The sequence below is a fragment of the Amphimedon queenslandica genome, unplaced genomic scaffold (assembly GCF_000090795.2).
Source record: "Amphimedon queenslandica unplaced genomic scaffold, v1.1 AMPQUscaffold_13051, whole genome shotgun sequence".
Classification (NCBI taxonomy): domain Eukaryota; kingdom Metazoa; phylum Porifera; class Demospongiae; order Haplosclerida; family Niphatidae; genus Amphimedon; species Amphimedon queenslandica.
In genome coordinates this window covers 36,281-48,141 of record NW_003546713.1, presented here as the reverse complement: position 1 = coordinate 48,141, position 11,861 = coordinate 36,281, and the positions used below count along the sequence as shown (strand labels likewise).

The 11,861-nt window shown below is 33.0% G+C and overlaps 3 protein-coding genes across 4 annotated transcripts in view; all 3 read left to right on the top strand.

Moving 5' to 3' along the window:
• Positions 1 to 46: 46 nt before the first annotated feature.
• Positions 47 to 2,998, top strand: LOC100639501 (acidic fibroblast growth factor intracellular-binding protein-like). Its single transcript, XM_011408277.2, has 2 exons — positions 47 to 346; positions 1,891 to 2,998. The coding sequence occupies exons 1-2, from the start codon at positions 83 to 85 to the stop codon at positions 2,764 to 2,766; spliced, it is 1,140 nt and encodes a 379-aa protein (XP_011406579.1). The 5' UTR covers positions 47 to 82; the 3' UTR covers positions 2,767 to 2,998.
• A 447-nt stretch (positions 2,999 to 3,445) lies between these two features.
• On the top strand, positions 3,446 to 4,406 carry LOC109585513 (uncharacterized). Its single transcript, XM_020001638.1, has 2 exons — positions 3,446 to 3,808; positions 4,156 to 4,406. The coding sequence occupies exons 1-2, from the start codon at positions 3,554 to 3,556 to the stop codon at positions 4,351 to 4,353; spliced, it is 453 nt and encodes a 150-aa protein (XP_019857197.1). The 5' UTR covers positions 3,446 to 3,553; the 3' UTR covers positions 4,354 to 4,406.
• Positions 4,407 to 4,444: 38 nt separating this feature from the next.
• LOC105314231 (eukaryotic translation initiation factor 2A-like) overlaps positions 4,445 to 11,861 on the top strand; it is a 12,372-nt gene continuing 4,955 nt past the window's right edge. Inside the window, exons 1-11 of one of the 2 annotated variants that reach the window (XM_011408276.2) lie at positions 4,445 to 4,544; positions 5,092 to 5,155; positions 5,334 to 5,405; positions 5,771 to 5,983; positions 6,327 to 6,406; positions 6,517 to 6,617; positions 8,426 to 8,543; positions 9,331 to 9,447; positions 9,792 to 9,860; positions 10,631 to 10,726; positions 11,024 to 11,115. In XM_011408276.2, the coding sequence (XP_011406578.1) occupies positions 4,466 to 4,544; positions 5,092 to 5,155; positions 5,334 to 5,405; positions 5,771 to 5,983; positions 6,327 to 6,406; positions 6,517 to 6,617; positions 8,426 to 8,543; positions 9,331 to 9,447; positions 9,792 to 9,860; positions 10,631 to 10,726; positions 11,024 to 11,115 (1,101 nt within the window). In that variant the 5' untranslated portion in view covers positions 4,445 to 4,465. The remainder of the gene's footprint in view (positions 4,545 to 5,091; positions 5,156 to 5,333; positions 5,406 to 5,770; positions 5,984 to 6,326; positions 6,407 to 6,516; positions 6,618 to 8,425; positions 8,544 to 9,330; positions 9,448 to 9,791; positions 9,861 to 10,630; positions 10,727 to 11,023; positions 11,116 to 11,861) is intronic. The other variant, XM_020001637.1, reaches the window with a different exon arrangement.

The window sequence follows — 11,861 nt, the reverse complement described above, 5'->3', positions numbered from 1 at the left end:
AGTTATAAACAACAGCTAACTAACCATAATTAATAACTAGCAACACCTTTGTTAACGGCAACTTAACGCCTGTTGATTCAAAATGGCCGCCAGACCCTTTACAATTTCTGTGATGAATCCAGTCGATATCGACATTACAGTCTTTTCCTATTGGCTCAATGGCTACAGTCCATCTGATGCTGCCAAAGAAAGACAGAAGAAGGAGCCGAAGGAATTTCACTGCTTTTTTGGTTTGGATTATTCACAACTTTTGATATCTGAAACTGAGGAGATGTATTCATTGTTTAGATCTATTGAGCCGTATCTTCAGTCCCCACCCACTTTCATTAACCAGAGTGTGTTTCAGGTACATGCGTTGATTGTCGTGAATGTGGTATTGTAATTATTGTTATTTGTACATGTATTACATTTTCCAATTCATATCTTTCCTGTGAATGATTTTGCCGATTTATAATGATATTCATTGGGATACCGTAAATGGAAAATTTTTCAGGCCACCATTGTGGAGGTATACTATCATTAGCTACAATGGACCGACAGGCTAAAAACTGTCAATTCTACTTCTCCACGCCACTCCAGTGGTTCTAAACAGTTGCAGATTACTGAAAAGAAAGATAAAGGTTGCAATTTTTTAACTTTCGAGACTATAACTGCTTGCTCTTCTTACAAAACGGCAGAAAGTGTATCGAGCTCCATTGGAAACAGTGCAGCAATACCTCCACAATGGCGGCCTGTAAAATTTTCTATTTACGGTATCCAAATGAATATCATTATAAATTGGAAACGTCATTCACAGGAAAGATATGAATACACAATGTATGTACACATATTGATGCCCAAAATCACCTCAAATTTTTATTACATTTTCTGATGCATATTGATGTACTTATGCTGTGTAGAAAGTTTGAGGTGATTCCGACTTCATTTTTTCAAGTTACGGCCATTTTAAGAAAATGTCAAAATTCTAAAAAATACCCAAGGCTATAGCCCATAGTTTTTTCAAAAAAATGGCTCCGAAATCACCTCAGATTTTTATTACATTTTCTGATACATATTGATGTCCTTAAGCTGTGTAGAAAGTTTGAGGTGATTCCAACTTTAATTTTTCAAGTTATGGCCATTTTAAGAAAATTTCAAAAATCTGAAAAATTCCCAAGGCTATAGCCAGGCCTGGGGTAATAGTAATATGTAATAGTAATAGTAATAATGGTCAAAGTAATATGTAATCTCAATATTACACAGCTATTACTTGCAGTGTTACACTAATAAGTAACAATAGGAAAATAGCATGTTAGCCAGGAACTATTGCTCAGTACTGAGACTTTTTATGATAAATATAACAAAGCATTCTTAATTCGAAACTATAAAATGGCTTAGATTAACTTCAAAATTAGATTATTTTTACCAGTAACCTATAAAAATCTATGGCGTATTGTAATATTAATTGTAATAGTAATATACTTTGTTGTAATAGTAATAGTAATATAATAGTTAAAATTTTCAAGTAATAGTAATAGTAATAGATTGCATTTAATTGTAATTGACCCCAGGCCTGGCTATAGCCCATGGTTTTTTCAAAAAAATGGCTCCGAAATCACCCTGAATTTTTATTGTATTTTCTGATACATATTGATGTCCTTATGCTGTGTAGAAAGTTTGAACTGATTCCGACTTCAATTTTTCAAGTTACGGCCATTTTAAGAAAATGTCAAAATTTTGAAAAATACCCAAGATTATATAGCCCATGGATTTTTTTTTTTTAATTTTCATTACATTTTCCGATGCATATTGATGTCATTATGCTATTCAGTCAATTCCAATTACTACACATGTATTTTTTAATTGTAGTTAAATCTTATTTTGTATGATATTCTCTTTTCTCTTCATTAGATATCTCCGCCCATCAGGTATAAACTAATTGAGCTATACTACACTTTTGATGAAACTGTCGTTCGTGAATTCCTCGGCAAAAAACTGAGTGGCAAGAACCGTCGTGACCTTGATGACGTGAGCGAAAAAACCAAAGTCTCCCTAAAATCCTGCAAGAGACAGTTTGATAATATTAAACAAGTTCTGAAAGTCGTCGATGACTATGAAGGCTCTCTCGTAGAAAACGTCAAAGTTCATTTTCACCTCCCTGAGGAGTTGAGTCAGAATTATGCGTCGATTGTCTTCCTCTGTCATAATCGTTTCGAGACCGGAAAAAAGAAACTATCACATTGCAGTGTAGGGGATTTCACCAAGTGTGCCAACCTCATGATAGAGCGATGGAGCTCTGGATCTCTAGGCTCTCACAGACAAGTAGACGACGACTTGGAACTCGATAGATATTTCTTACAAGAACTTCACGATATTAAACTCAATCTCATAGACAGGGTTTGGATAGAGTACCATCAAAAACTAGTCTTGAGAGATTTAAAGAGGAAGCACATACCACAGTGGCTGATGCGTTCTGTAGAAAGCAACTTTAAGCATCTTTCCCGTACGCTAACGACCATAGCCTCATCTCTTATTCACAATAAAGATCTAAAGGATTATTTCATTGATATAATGGAGAAGGTTATTGAGCCACTAATGCAGCAGAAATGGTCGACTGAAGACATTGATGTGGTCCTCTCTTCAATAGCTGAGACTTTTAGCGATTGTGAAACAGGTCACCTTAAACATTATGGACGAGCAAAAATCTCCCTCCCCCGCTGGTCTGAAACTTACCTCAGGTTTTTAGACGTTTTTAAACAATGTGTACTAGTACTGTATCACCATTGAACTAAATACATGTACATATGTATATTGATTGATACTACCCCCACTCTCTCTTTCTCCATTTCTTCCCCTTTTGAATAATTACATCCTATCATACGTTATGTCATTCCTGACTTCATGTCTTCTATTCTTTGTTGTTTAATACTTGTATGTACTTGTAGTTCATTCTCTTATTACTTTCTATGAAATATTGCTTCGGCTTTATATTACTCCATCAATCTCTTATTATCATACAGTTATGTCAATCATGCATGATGTCATTGCATTTATATGGTATTGCTTCCAGTGCTTCATTGATGTTGCTTCTTCCTTCTGCTTTGTTGCACTGCTGTCTTCCTATCTAGCCTATAATACTCTATGTTGTGGAGCCTTTTAGTGCTTCACATGCTGTTGCCTTTCTATACTGCTTCATTTCACTCCTATACTCTTGCAGGTCTTCACTGTATAATATGCTGTTTCTGCTTTCTACTGCTTCGTGTCTTCCTTTAACTGGTAGATGCATATTTTGGTTGCAATAATTTAATATGAGTATCCTGACACTACATTCCATGCAATTATATCAGTGTGCATCGTCACTGAATGTGCTTCTTGTGCATGATGTTATCTCATGATTTTGCAATAAGTTATGCCAGGAAAGCACCTTACCTAAGTTCAGGATGTGATGAGTGCACCTTCTGTTGGTATATAAGAGAGAGAGAAAAGAGAGCTAAGATATAGCAGAATCAAACTTTAAGTATTATATTATAACTAGCTATATTACCTGCATTTCTGCAACAGCTTGAGAAAAAGGATGATAATGAAATTCTATATACTAATTGTGCTCTTATGCTCTGCCCTGACTCAAAGCAAACCATTGGCTAAACGCTCAAGCTGCTCTTCTGATGTTGATAGATTATATAATGCTCTTCATGCTACAATGTGTATCACTCATTCAAGGGACTTTCAAGAAAATGTTAACGACTCCATACAGGCGGCTCTTAAACTGATCAATAATGAGAAAGAGCTTAAATCAATCAAGAGAATACTGGAAGGAGCATTAGACCAAGTAAGTTATTATCATTGATAGAGACACTAGAAAGCTTAAACCATTAACATTATGTAATTCACTGATGTATAATCCTGGTTAGACTTTAGCATAAAGTGTGATGCAGTATATATAAGCTTGTAGGTCAGTTATGTCACCATTATACATGTATCCTAGTCTTTTTTGTGGTAGTCTGTGTATGACCACATAGTTTAACCTACAGTATCATGAGGAATTGATGGTGTATATGTATACCCATCTTGTATTTTGTTATCTCATTTAAGACATTTAGCTATGCATGCAATCATTTGTACTGTGACTGGTTCAATAATTACTCAATTATTAATAATAATTCTTTTATATTGCAGGATCAAGTTACTGATGGTATTGCAAGAGCTGAGCACAAGGTCTTTGCTTCTGCTGTTAAAGCTCGAATGAGTCTTGATGATTATGAAAAACCTGGATCATGCTTTACCCCCTGGATCAAATCACTCATTAGTAATAACAGAGACAAGATACCAAAGAATGTAAAAACTAAATGTCATTCATTTAATATAAGAGTTTAAATATTTTTGTCATTGTCCTTTGATTAAAAACATCGATTAAACATTCGTGACAATAACTATTTTCACTTATTATTAAATTATTTTTAATGTTAATTAACCTTTGACTGCAACAATGGCTGCCAGCATGGAAGCTCAAACTTCTTCCATTCCTTCTCCTCCTCCTTCTAGCGATCATTCGTCTTTGTTTGTAAGTAAGTATTAGACAGAAAACTGATGATTGATTATAAGGAATATCCTGCAATGAAAACGACACTCACATAATGCATGAACTGATGGTCATGGCCTGATGATACTACTACTATTGGCTGTGTTTAATGGAGAGAAAGAGAGAGAGAGGAAGAAGAGAAGAGAGGATTAACAGCTTTCTAGTTGTACTATTTGTCCCATAATTTAAATTATTGGCATTTTATACACGTGACGTAATCAGAGTCGATGAACAAGACTATAGCACTGTGTACCTTGTAGTAGGTAATTTTTGGAGAGATATGTTTTGGCAATTTTAATAGCCATTTCCTAAGTTAAAGCCCACCACTTGGTACCATTATGTACATGCTCAATGGCACATGGAGTGGACACAGATTTGCCAAATTAAACCCACCAATCACCAAAAATTGTAGCAATTTGCCAAAATTTTGCCCCCCTAAACTTACCTGTTCTACTGTATATTCTAATGCACATGTACATTCAGGCATATGTGATTTATAATGACAAAGTGCTACTATTTTTTATTATCAACAGGTAGAGGCAGTACTGGGTTGAAGCTATGGAAAGTAGGAGAGAAAGATCCATTAAGAATAATCAGGTAATTATGTTCACTGATGCCACTAGAACTAGGGGGAAGGAAGCGCAAGTTAAGATTGGAAGTGGAACTAATTTATTAAATTAGTTTATCAATGAAAACTAATAATTATTATAATATTACTGTATAGTGGATGTGTGGAGTATATTATAATTAGTTGTTTTATGTACATTCATTCTAGTTCCGATGGTAATATCCGGTCTATTGCCTGGTCACCAAACGGGGAGAAATTAGCATATTCAAGCAGAGAAGGGTAATTGAATTAATGATCATTATTATCACAAGTACATGTATTACTTCCTTTCTTGTTAAAGAATTAGTTCCAAGTCACAATTTCAAGGATCATAGACTGTTCCCTACCATACACCATGCATAGCTCAGTTTATGGAAAATACTCTGTACTGTAGCCCATGGTTTTTTCTGAGAAATGGCCCCCATAATCACCCCAAATTTTATTACATTTTCTAATACATATTGATGTACTTATACTATGTAGAAAGTTTGAGCTGACTCCGACTAAAAAATTTTTGAGTTACAGTGTACATGTGTACCAGCATTCTACTACAACTACAACTACATGTGTAGCTTCTATTAATTATTATTAATTATTCCTCGTAGGTCAGTCGTATGTGATATGCCAGGTGGTAGTGTCCTCCATACTTTAGAGTATCCAGCCACTAACATTGCCTTCTCTCCCCTTGGGACGTTCCTCCTCCTATGGGAACCATATGCTGTGGCACGTGGGGAGACTGGGAAACCAAACCTTCACGTATGGAGCATGAGAGACAAAGAAATAATAATTGAATATTATCAGAAGAGACTTGACAACTGGTAAGCTACATGTACGCATACATTGTACATGTACATGTACATGCGTATAGCTTGAAATATTAATTTTGCTGGAGTACATGTACATTGTACATGAATTTGACAATTTGTTAAAATTTGCAATTGACATTTTACAATGTACATGTACATGTATATCCGGGATTTAGGCAAGTTCCATTAAGTATGTGAAGAATGAATGTAGTGGATTTTATTATTGTGGATGTGGATGTTCATTTTAACCAACAATTTGCCAATATTGATCCCCCACCAATACAGTATTTCTAGCTACATATACATGTACATGTATATGGTATGTTGTTGTTGTTGTTGTTGTTGTTGTTTACAGGTTAATACAGTGGAGTAAGGATGAAAGTGTTTGTGCCAGAAATGTAACAAATGAAGTTCATTTCTTTGAAGGATGTCCGGGTATATATTTATTATTATTACTATTATTATTATCATCATTATTATCATCATTATTATTATTGTTATTATTATTGTTATTATTGTTATTATTGTTGTTGTTATTAATGTAGGTAAGTCTCCAGGACATAGACTAGTTATTGATCAGTTGAGTAGTTTCTCCTTATCTCCATCACTACCATTACACGTATCAGTACATGTGAAAGGAAGCAAGGTACACATGTATACTTGTACATGTACATGTAGATACATACTTATGTACTATGTCCTGGAAAGGAAGTGGAAACAGTTGCAAGGAATTTGAAAAATGTAGCCACGTCACCTTAGCTTTGGTATGCCATTGGGTTTATAGGGAGGACCCGGTTCTCAGGGTTCCCAAGGGCTGAGAGACTCAATACCTGAGATCCTGTGATGGCACTGGGCGACTAAGAACCTGTGAAAGTCTCATCCTTATCCCACATTCCTATAAAAAGTTATTCCAGTTTTTCTTGGTCCAAACTCAGTTGGGACATGGGTAGTACATGTACAATATAGAATGTACATGTATAATGTTAGCTTAAATTACTGCTCAAAGGAAATTTTTGTTTAGCAGACATTCTTACTTTAATTTGACCAATTAGATTGCCAAATTGGAAGTTTCTTAATGACTCCTAACTCTTTCTTGAGAACTATTTAGGAGCCTTTTTGTAGCCACCTGGTAATTGAATAACCCTCTTTCTAAAGTGTCCATTATATACAGTAATGATGTATGTAATACTGTAACAGTGAACTATTTTATTGCCTTTATTATTTAATTTTAAAATTATTACGTAATTTCAATTTTACAGTTTACACATGAATTAATAGAACTAATAAAACATTAACTGGTTTTTAATTTTACTATTTCTTTTATCATAAAATTACACTAGTCTCCTTGAAATATTCCACTTTTAGAGTTGTATTTCAATCCACATTAGGTTACATGTTCCTGATCTAGTACTTTTACTGTCCCTTTATAATGAGATAACCACCACTATCATAGGCTATACAGTACAGGCACATCTGTACGTATGTGTAGGAAAATGAAACTTTATACTTCTTGGAAATATTATCTCTTAATTAATGAGAATCCCCTATGATAATGCATGTACATACACAATATGATGTACATGTACATGTGTACAGAGATTTCCTTTAGTCGTTATAGTACATGTATACAATGTACCTTACCACACATGTACATGTACATGTATGTGTACATACAACTGTATCTAAGATCATACATGTACATATGTACACAGCCTTAAGGTAGTTATACATGTATGGGTCATTACTGGTGACTGTGAAGCATATTACCTAAAAGTACATGTTTGTATTTTAATGCCAACCCACTAGAGCATTGTGAGGTTTATTGTACCAGTATAAACCAACTGTTCATAATTAGCTTACACTACTGGAGGTTACACTTTCTTGTTGATCATATTATACATGTACACATTCACAATATAATATAATATACATGTATAAGTGTACTGGAGATTTCCTTAAGTCATGCAGTATTCTTCATGTATACATATAATCATACATATACAGTATTTCCTCTAATAGGGGCCCTACTCAAATAAGCGCCTATCACTATTATATTACCAGTATAGATACACATATTTAACCCAGTGTTATGTCCACTTGTGTTTAGAGTGGTCCAAATAGCCTAAAAAAGAATAATTCAGCCTCAGTCTTCAGAACATAAAGTTGTGGGTTAGAGCCCGGGTTTTGGCACTTTTAGATTTTACTTTTTATTTTATTTTTGCCTCTGCTAAGCCATAAATGCCTGGGCCCTTATTCAAGGAAATACAGTTCATGTAGACCTCATGTTGGGAGCTTTAAAGTGGTTATGGACCATGTACTTTCACCAGTAACCATGGCATTACCTAATCCGACAGATCATCAATCATACCTGACCAGTAGCTACAAACCTACTATGTCTTCTGATTTAATTTGTGTATTGTTTACATCCTGTTCCTGTATTACTGTCTTGTGTAGGGTGCTCCTTCTGTTGTGAGGATTTATAAGTATCCAGTCTTTACTGGCTCTGGCTCTGTCATTGCTAATAAGAGCTTTTATAAAGCTGACACTGTACAGATGAAGTGGGACCATGAAGGTATGAGACATGTACATGTATAATACGCTCCATGTACAATTTACATGTACCATGAATTCATAATACATGTACATGTAGTTTAATTGTTAAAGTCAAATTTTGGTAAATTTTACTGTATTTGCAAATTTTTTATTTTTTAATTTGACAAATTTACATGTGCCATTGAGCATGCTTGTAATCGTTCATAATGATGATTTTAATTTTGATCAATATGTTGAAAATACTAAAATCTAAAATGTCTAAAAGTACCAGCTATATAATACATGTTTGTACATGTACGTGTACATGTACATCTTACATATAAAATGCTCTGGTACTTGATGATCCATTCAATCCATACACTGTACTTTCCTTTATTAATTCCTTCTTCACTATGATTCTACTGTTAATCTAGTTCCGTCTCATCTATACATTTCGTCATTTTATTTGCCCATACACACTTTAATTACTGTCATTGATTTGTTGACACTCATCCATTAAGCTTTCATTCATGTACATGCGTACATCTATACATGTACACTCATCCATATTGCTTCCATTGATTTCTTGATATGTGACACGTGCATTGCTTTAGCTTTCATTCATCTTTTAAGTTTTCATTTGTATACATGTACACACGACTACATGTACACATGACTACATGTACACATGACTACATGTACACATGTATGTTAATCAGATTAACTTTTCCTTCCTGTGCATGTACACACTCCATTCACATTCATTCAATCATACATGTACATTGTATATCTTCAGTGATCCATGTACACATACACATGTCCATTAGGTAAAGGAGTGTTGGTATTAACTACAACTGATGTTGATAAATCTGGTGAGTCCTACTATGGGGAGCAACACTTGTACTACCTGACTGTGAAAGGAGATGGGTCTATGGTTCCACTAGGTACTGTATTAAATACATGTATTATTATTATTGTTTTACCATGCTTTAAGTTCACTGTTAACAGTACGGTATTAAAATCATTATGTGTATTATGCTTCAAGTTCACTTTTAATTGTTTTTACTAATATTTTATTTAGTGAATTTAGTATTAATTTGGAAGCATTTTAAAACTCTAAACTAAAGTGGCGTACATGTATAGTTTCATACTTATAGTTGTTTTTTAAAATTGATAAAGACAAACCTCCATTATACTGAATACTAAAATGTCATTATTATTTACAGCAAAAAAAGTGGACTTTTATAATTAATATTCTCATTTATTTATTATTATTTATTATTATTAGATAAAAAAGGCCCAGTCTACAGTGTTGAATGGTCCCCAACTGCTACTGAGTTCTGTGTCATTTATGGATGTATCCTTCAATATATAATGTACCTTCTGCCCTATAGCAGGAAATTTTGGAGGGAATTTAATTTGGCAAATTTAGCATTTTGATAGCCATTCGCCAAAAGTAAGAATCCACCATTTTGAGCCATTATACGCATGCTCAATGGCACTTCACCACAAATTCGCCAAATTAAAATCTACCAATCATCAAAATTTAGCAATTTGCCAAATTTAATTTCCTCCAACATTTCCCGCTATACGGTAGCGTGTAATTTTAAAAGGGGAAATTTTGCCGAATTTAATGTTTTGATGGACATTCACCGAAGTTACATGTCAACCAACCAATCGATCATCAAAGTGTTTAGCAATTTGCCTAAATTTTACCCTCCCAAAATTTCCACCTGTGCATGGAAAGTTTTACGATATAGTACATGTAATACATGTACTATATTAGTGTATCATGTAATATTAGTATTAGTATATTAGTATTGTATATTAGTACACATCAATACTACATACATGTACATGTAATACATGTACATGTATGTAGTATAGTACTAGTATTTTGTATTTTTTATTTTGTTATTTGAGACATATTACACTCAAAGCCTTGGGAAATTGATTCGTTATCGTCACTAATTTAAAGCAAATTTTTTATAGTGAGAAATAAATTAATGCATGTACATGTACATGTACACATGTTTCCGGTGATGATATTAAATTACGTGTTTTGTAAAATATCTAACGTTGTTATTGTTTCCTTAATGTTGTTGTTGTTGTTGTTGTTGTTTAAAGTTATGCCATCAAAGGCGGCTTTGTTTAATAGCAAATGTGATCTGATCTTTGACTTTGGGATAACTCACAGGAACACAGCACTCTACAATAAATATGGTAATAATAATAATAATAATAATAATAATAATAATAATAATAATAATAATAATAATAATAATAATAATAATAATAATACATGTATGTTAAAAATAAATGTACTGGAAAATATTAACTAGAGTTATTGTATTGGCTGATTCTATTTTAAAGAAACAGAATCCACTCTTGATATTATATCGGGTTACTTAGTACATGTACTATCATTCCCCACTAATAATATTTCCAATTGTGTTTGGATGATTTATATGTGGACATGATGATGGTCTTAGTTAAACCTCTCTCTCTCTCTCTTTGTAGGTTCTCTGATCTTCCTGGCTGGTTTTGGTAATTTAAGAGGTAACATGGAGTTTTGGAACAACGAGAAGCGAACACTGATAGGGAAAGGACAAGTAAGAACACTCTCACTTTAACCATACCATTTTGTACTCTTGCTTTAAGCCTTTAACCCAATAATAACTGCATGAGTAGTTACAGCATGATTGATGTTACATGTTATTGGGTGAGGTGTAGTACCTGTACCTGTACATGTACACAATGTAGTTCTGTTTATATGTACATGTACTGAGGAATATCTCACATTTGCGTAACGTACACGTACATTTTTGAGCATCAGTGTACATCACACATTTGTACCTGTACATCAGGACGTGATGAAAGGATAGTGTCTATTCTTAATGTTTTACATTCTTCTAGTATTACCGTATAGGGGGTATATTTCCTGGGGAAAATATTTCACAAAAATCACCTTTCAACCTATTCACAAGAAAAAATTTTTGCGTTTTTCTTCTACTGACCATTATTAGTATGGTAAAAAAAACAATTTTCATAGGTAAAAATTTTCACGAATTTTTTAAAACCGTGAAATTAGCGAAATTAAATCCCCGTGAAATATACCACCTATACGGTATTATCATTATTATTATTATTATTATTATTATTATTATTATTATTATTATTATTATTATTATTATTATTATTATTATTATTATTATTATTATTATTATTATTATTATTATTATTATTATTATTATTATTATTATTATTATTATTATTATTATTATTATTATTATTATTATTATTATTATTATTATTATTATTATTATTATTATTATTATTATTATTATTATTATTATTA

What these genes read in the sequence shown, in the direction of transcription:
- LOC100639501 (XM_011408277.2), top strand. Translation starts at nt 83, where the DNA reads ATGGCCGCCAGACCCTTTACAATTTCTGTGATGAATCCAGTCGATATC. An exon ending in TTAACCAGAGTGTGTTTCAG is followed by an intron (nt 347 to 1,890) that starts GTACATGCGTTG and finishes TCTCTTCATTAG; the next exon opens with ATATCTCCGCCCATCAGGTA.
- LOC109585513 (XM_020001638.1), top strand. Translation starts at nt 3,554, where the DNA reads ATGATAATGAAATTCTATATACTAATTGTGCTCTTATGCTCTGCCCTG. An exon ending in TGGAAGGAGCATTAGACCAA is followed by an intron (nt 3,809 to 4,155) that starts GTAAGTTATTAT and finishes TTTATATTGCAG; the next exon opens with GATCAAGTTACTGATGGTAT.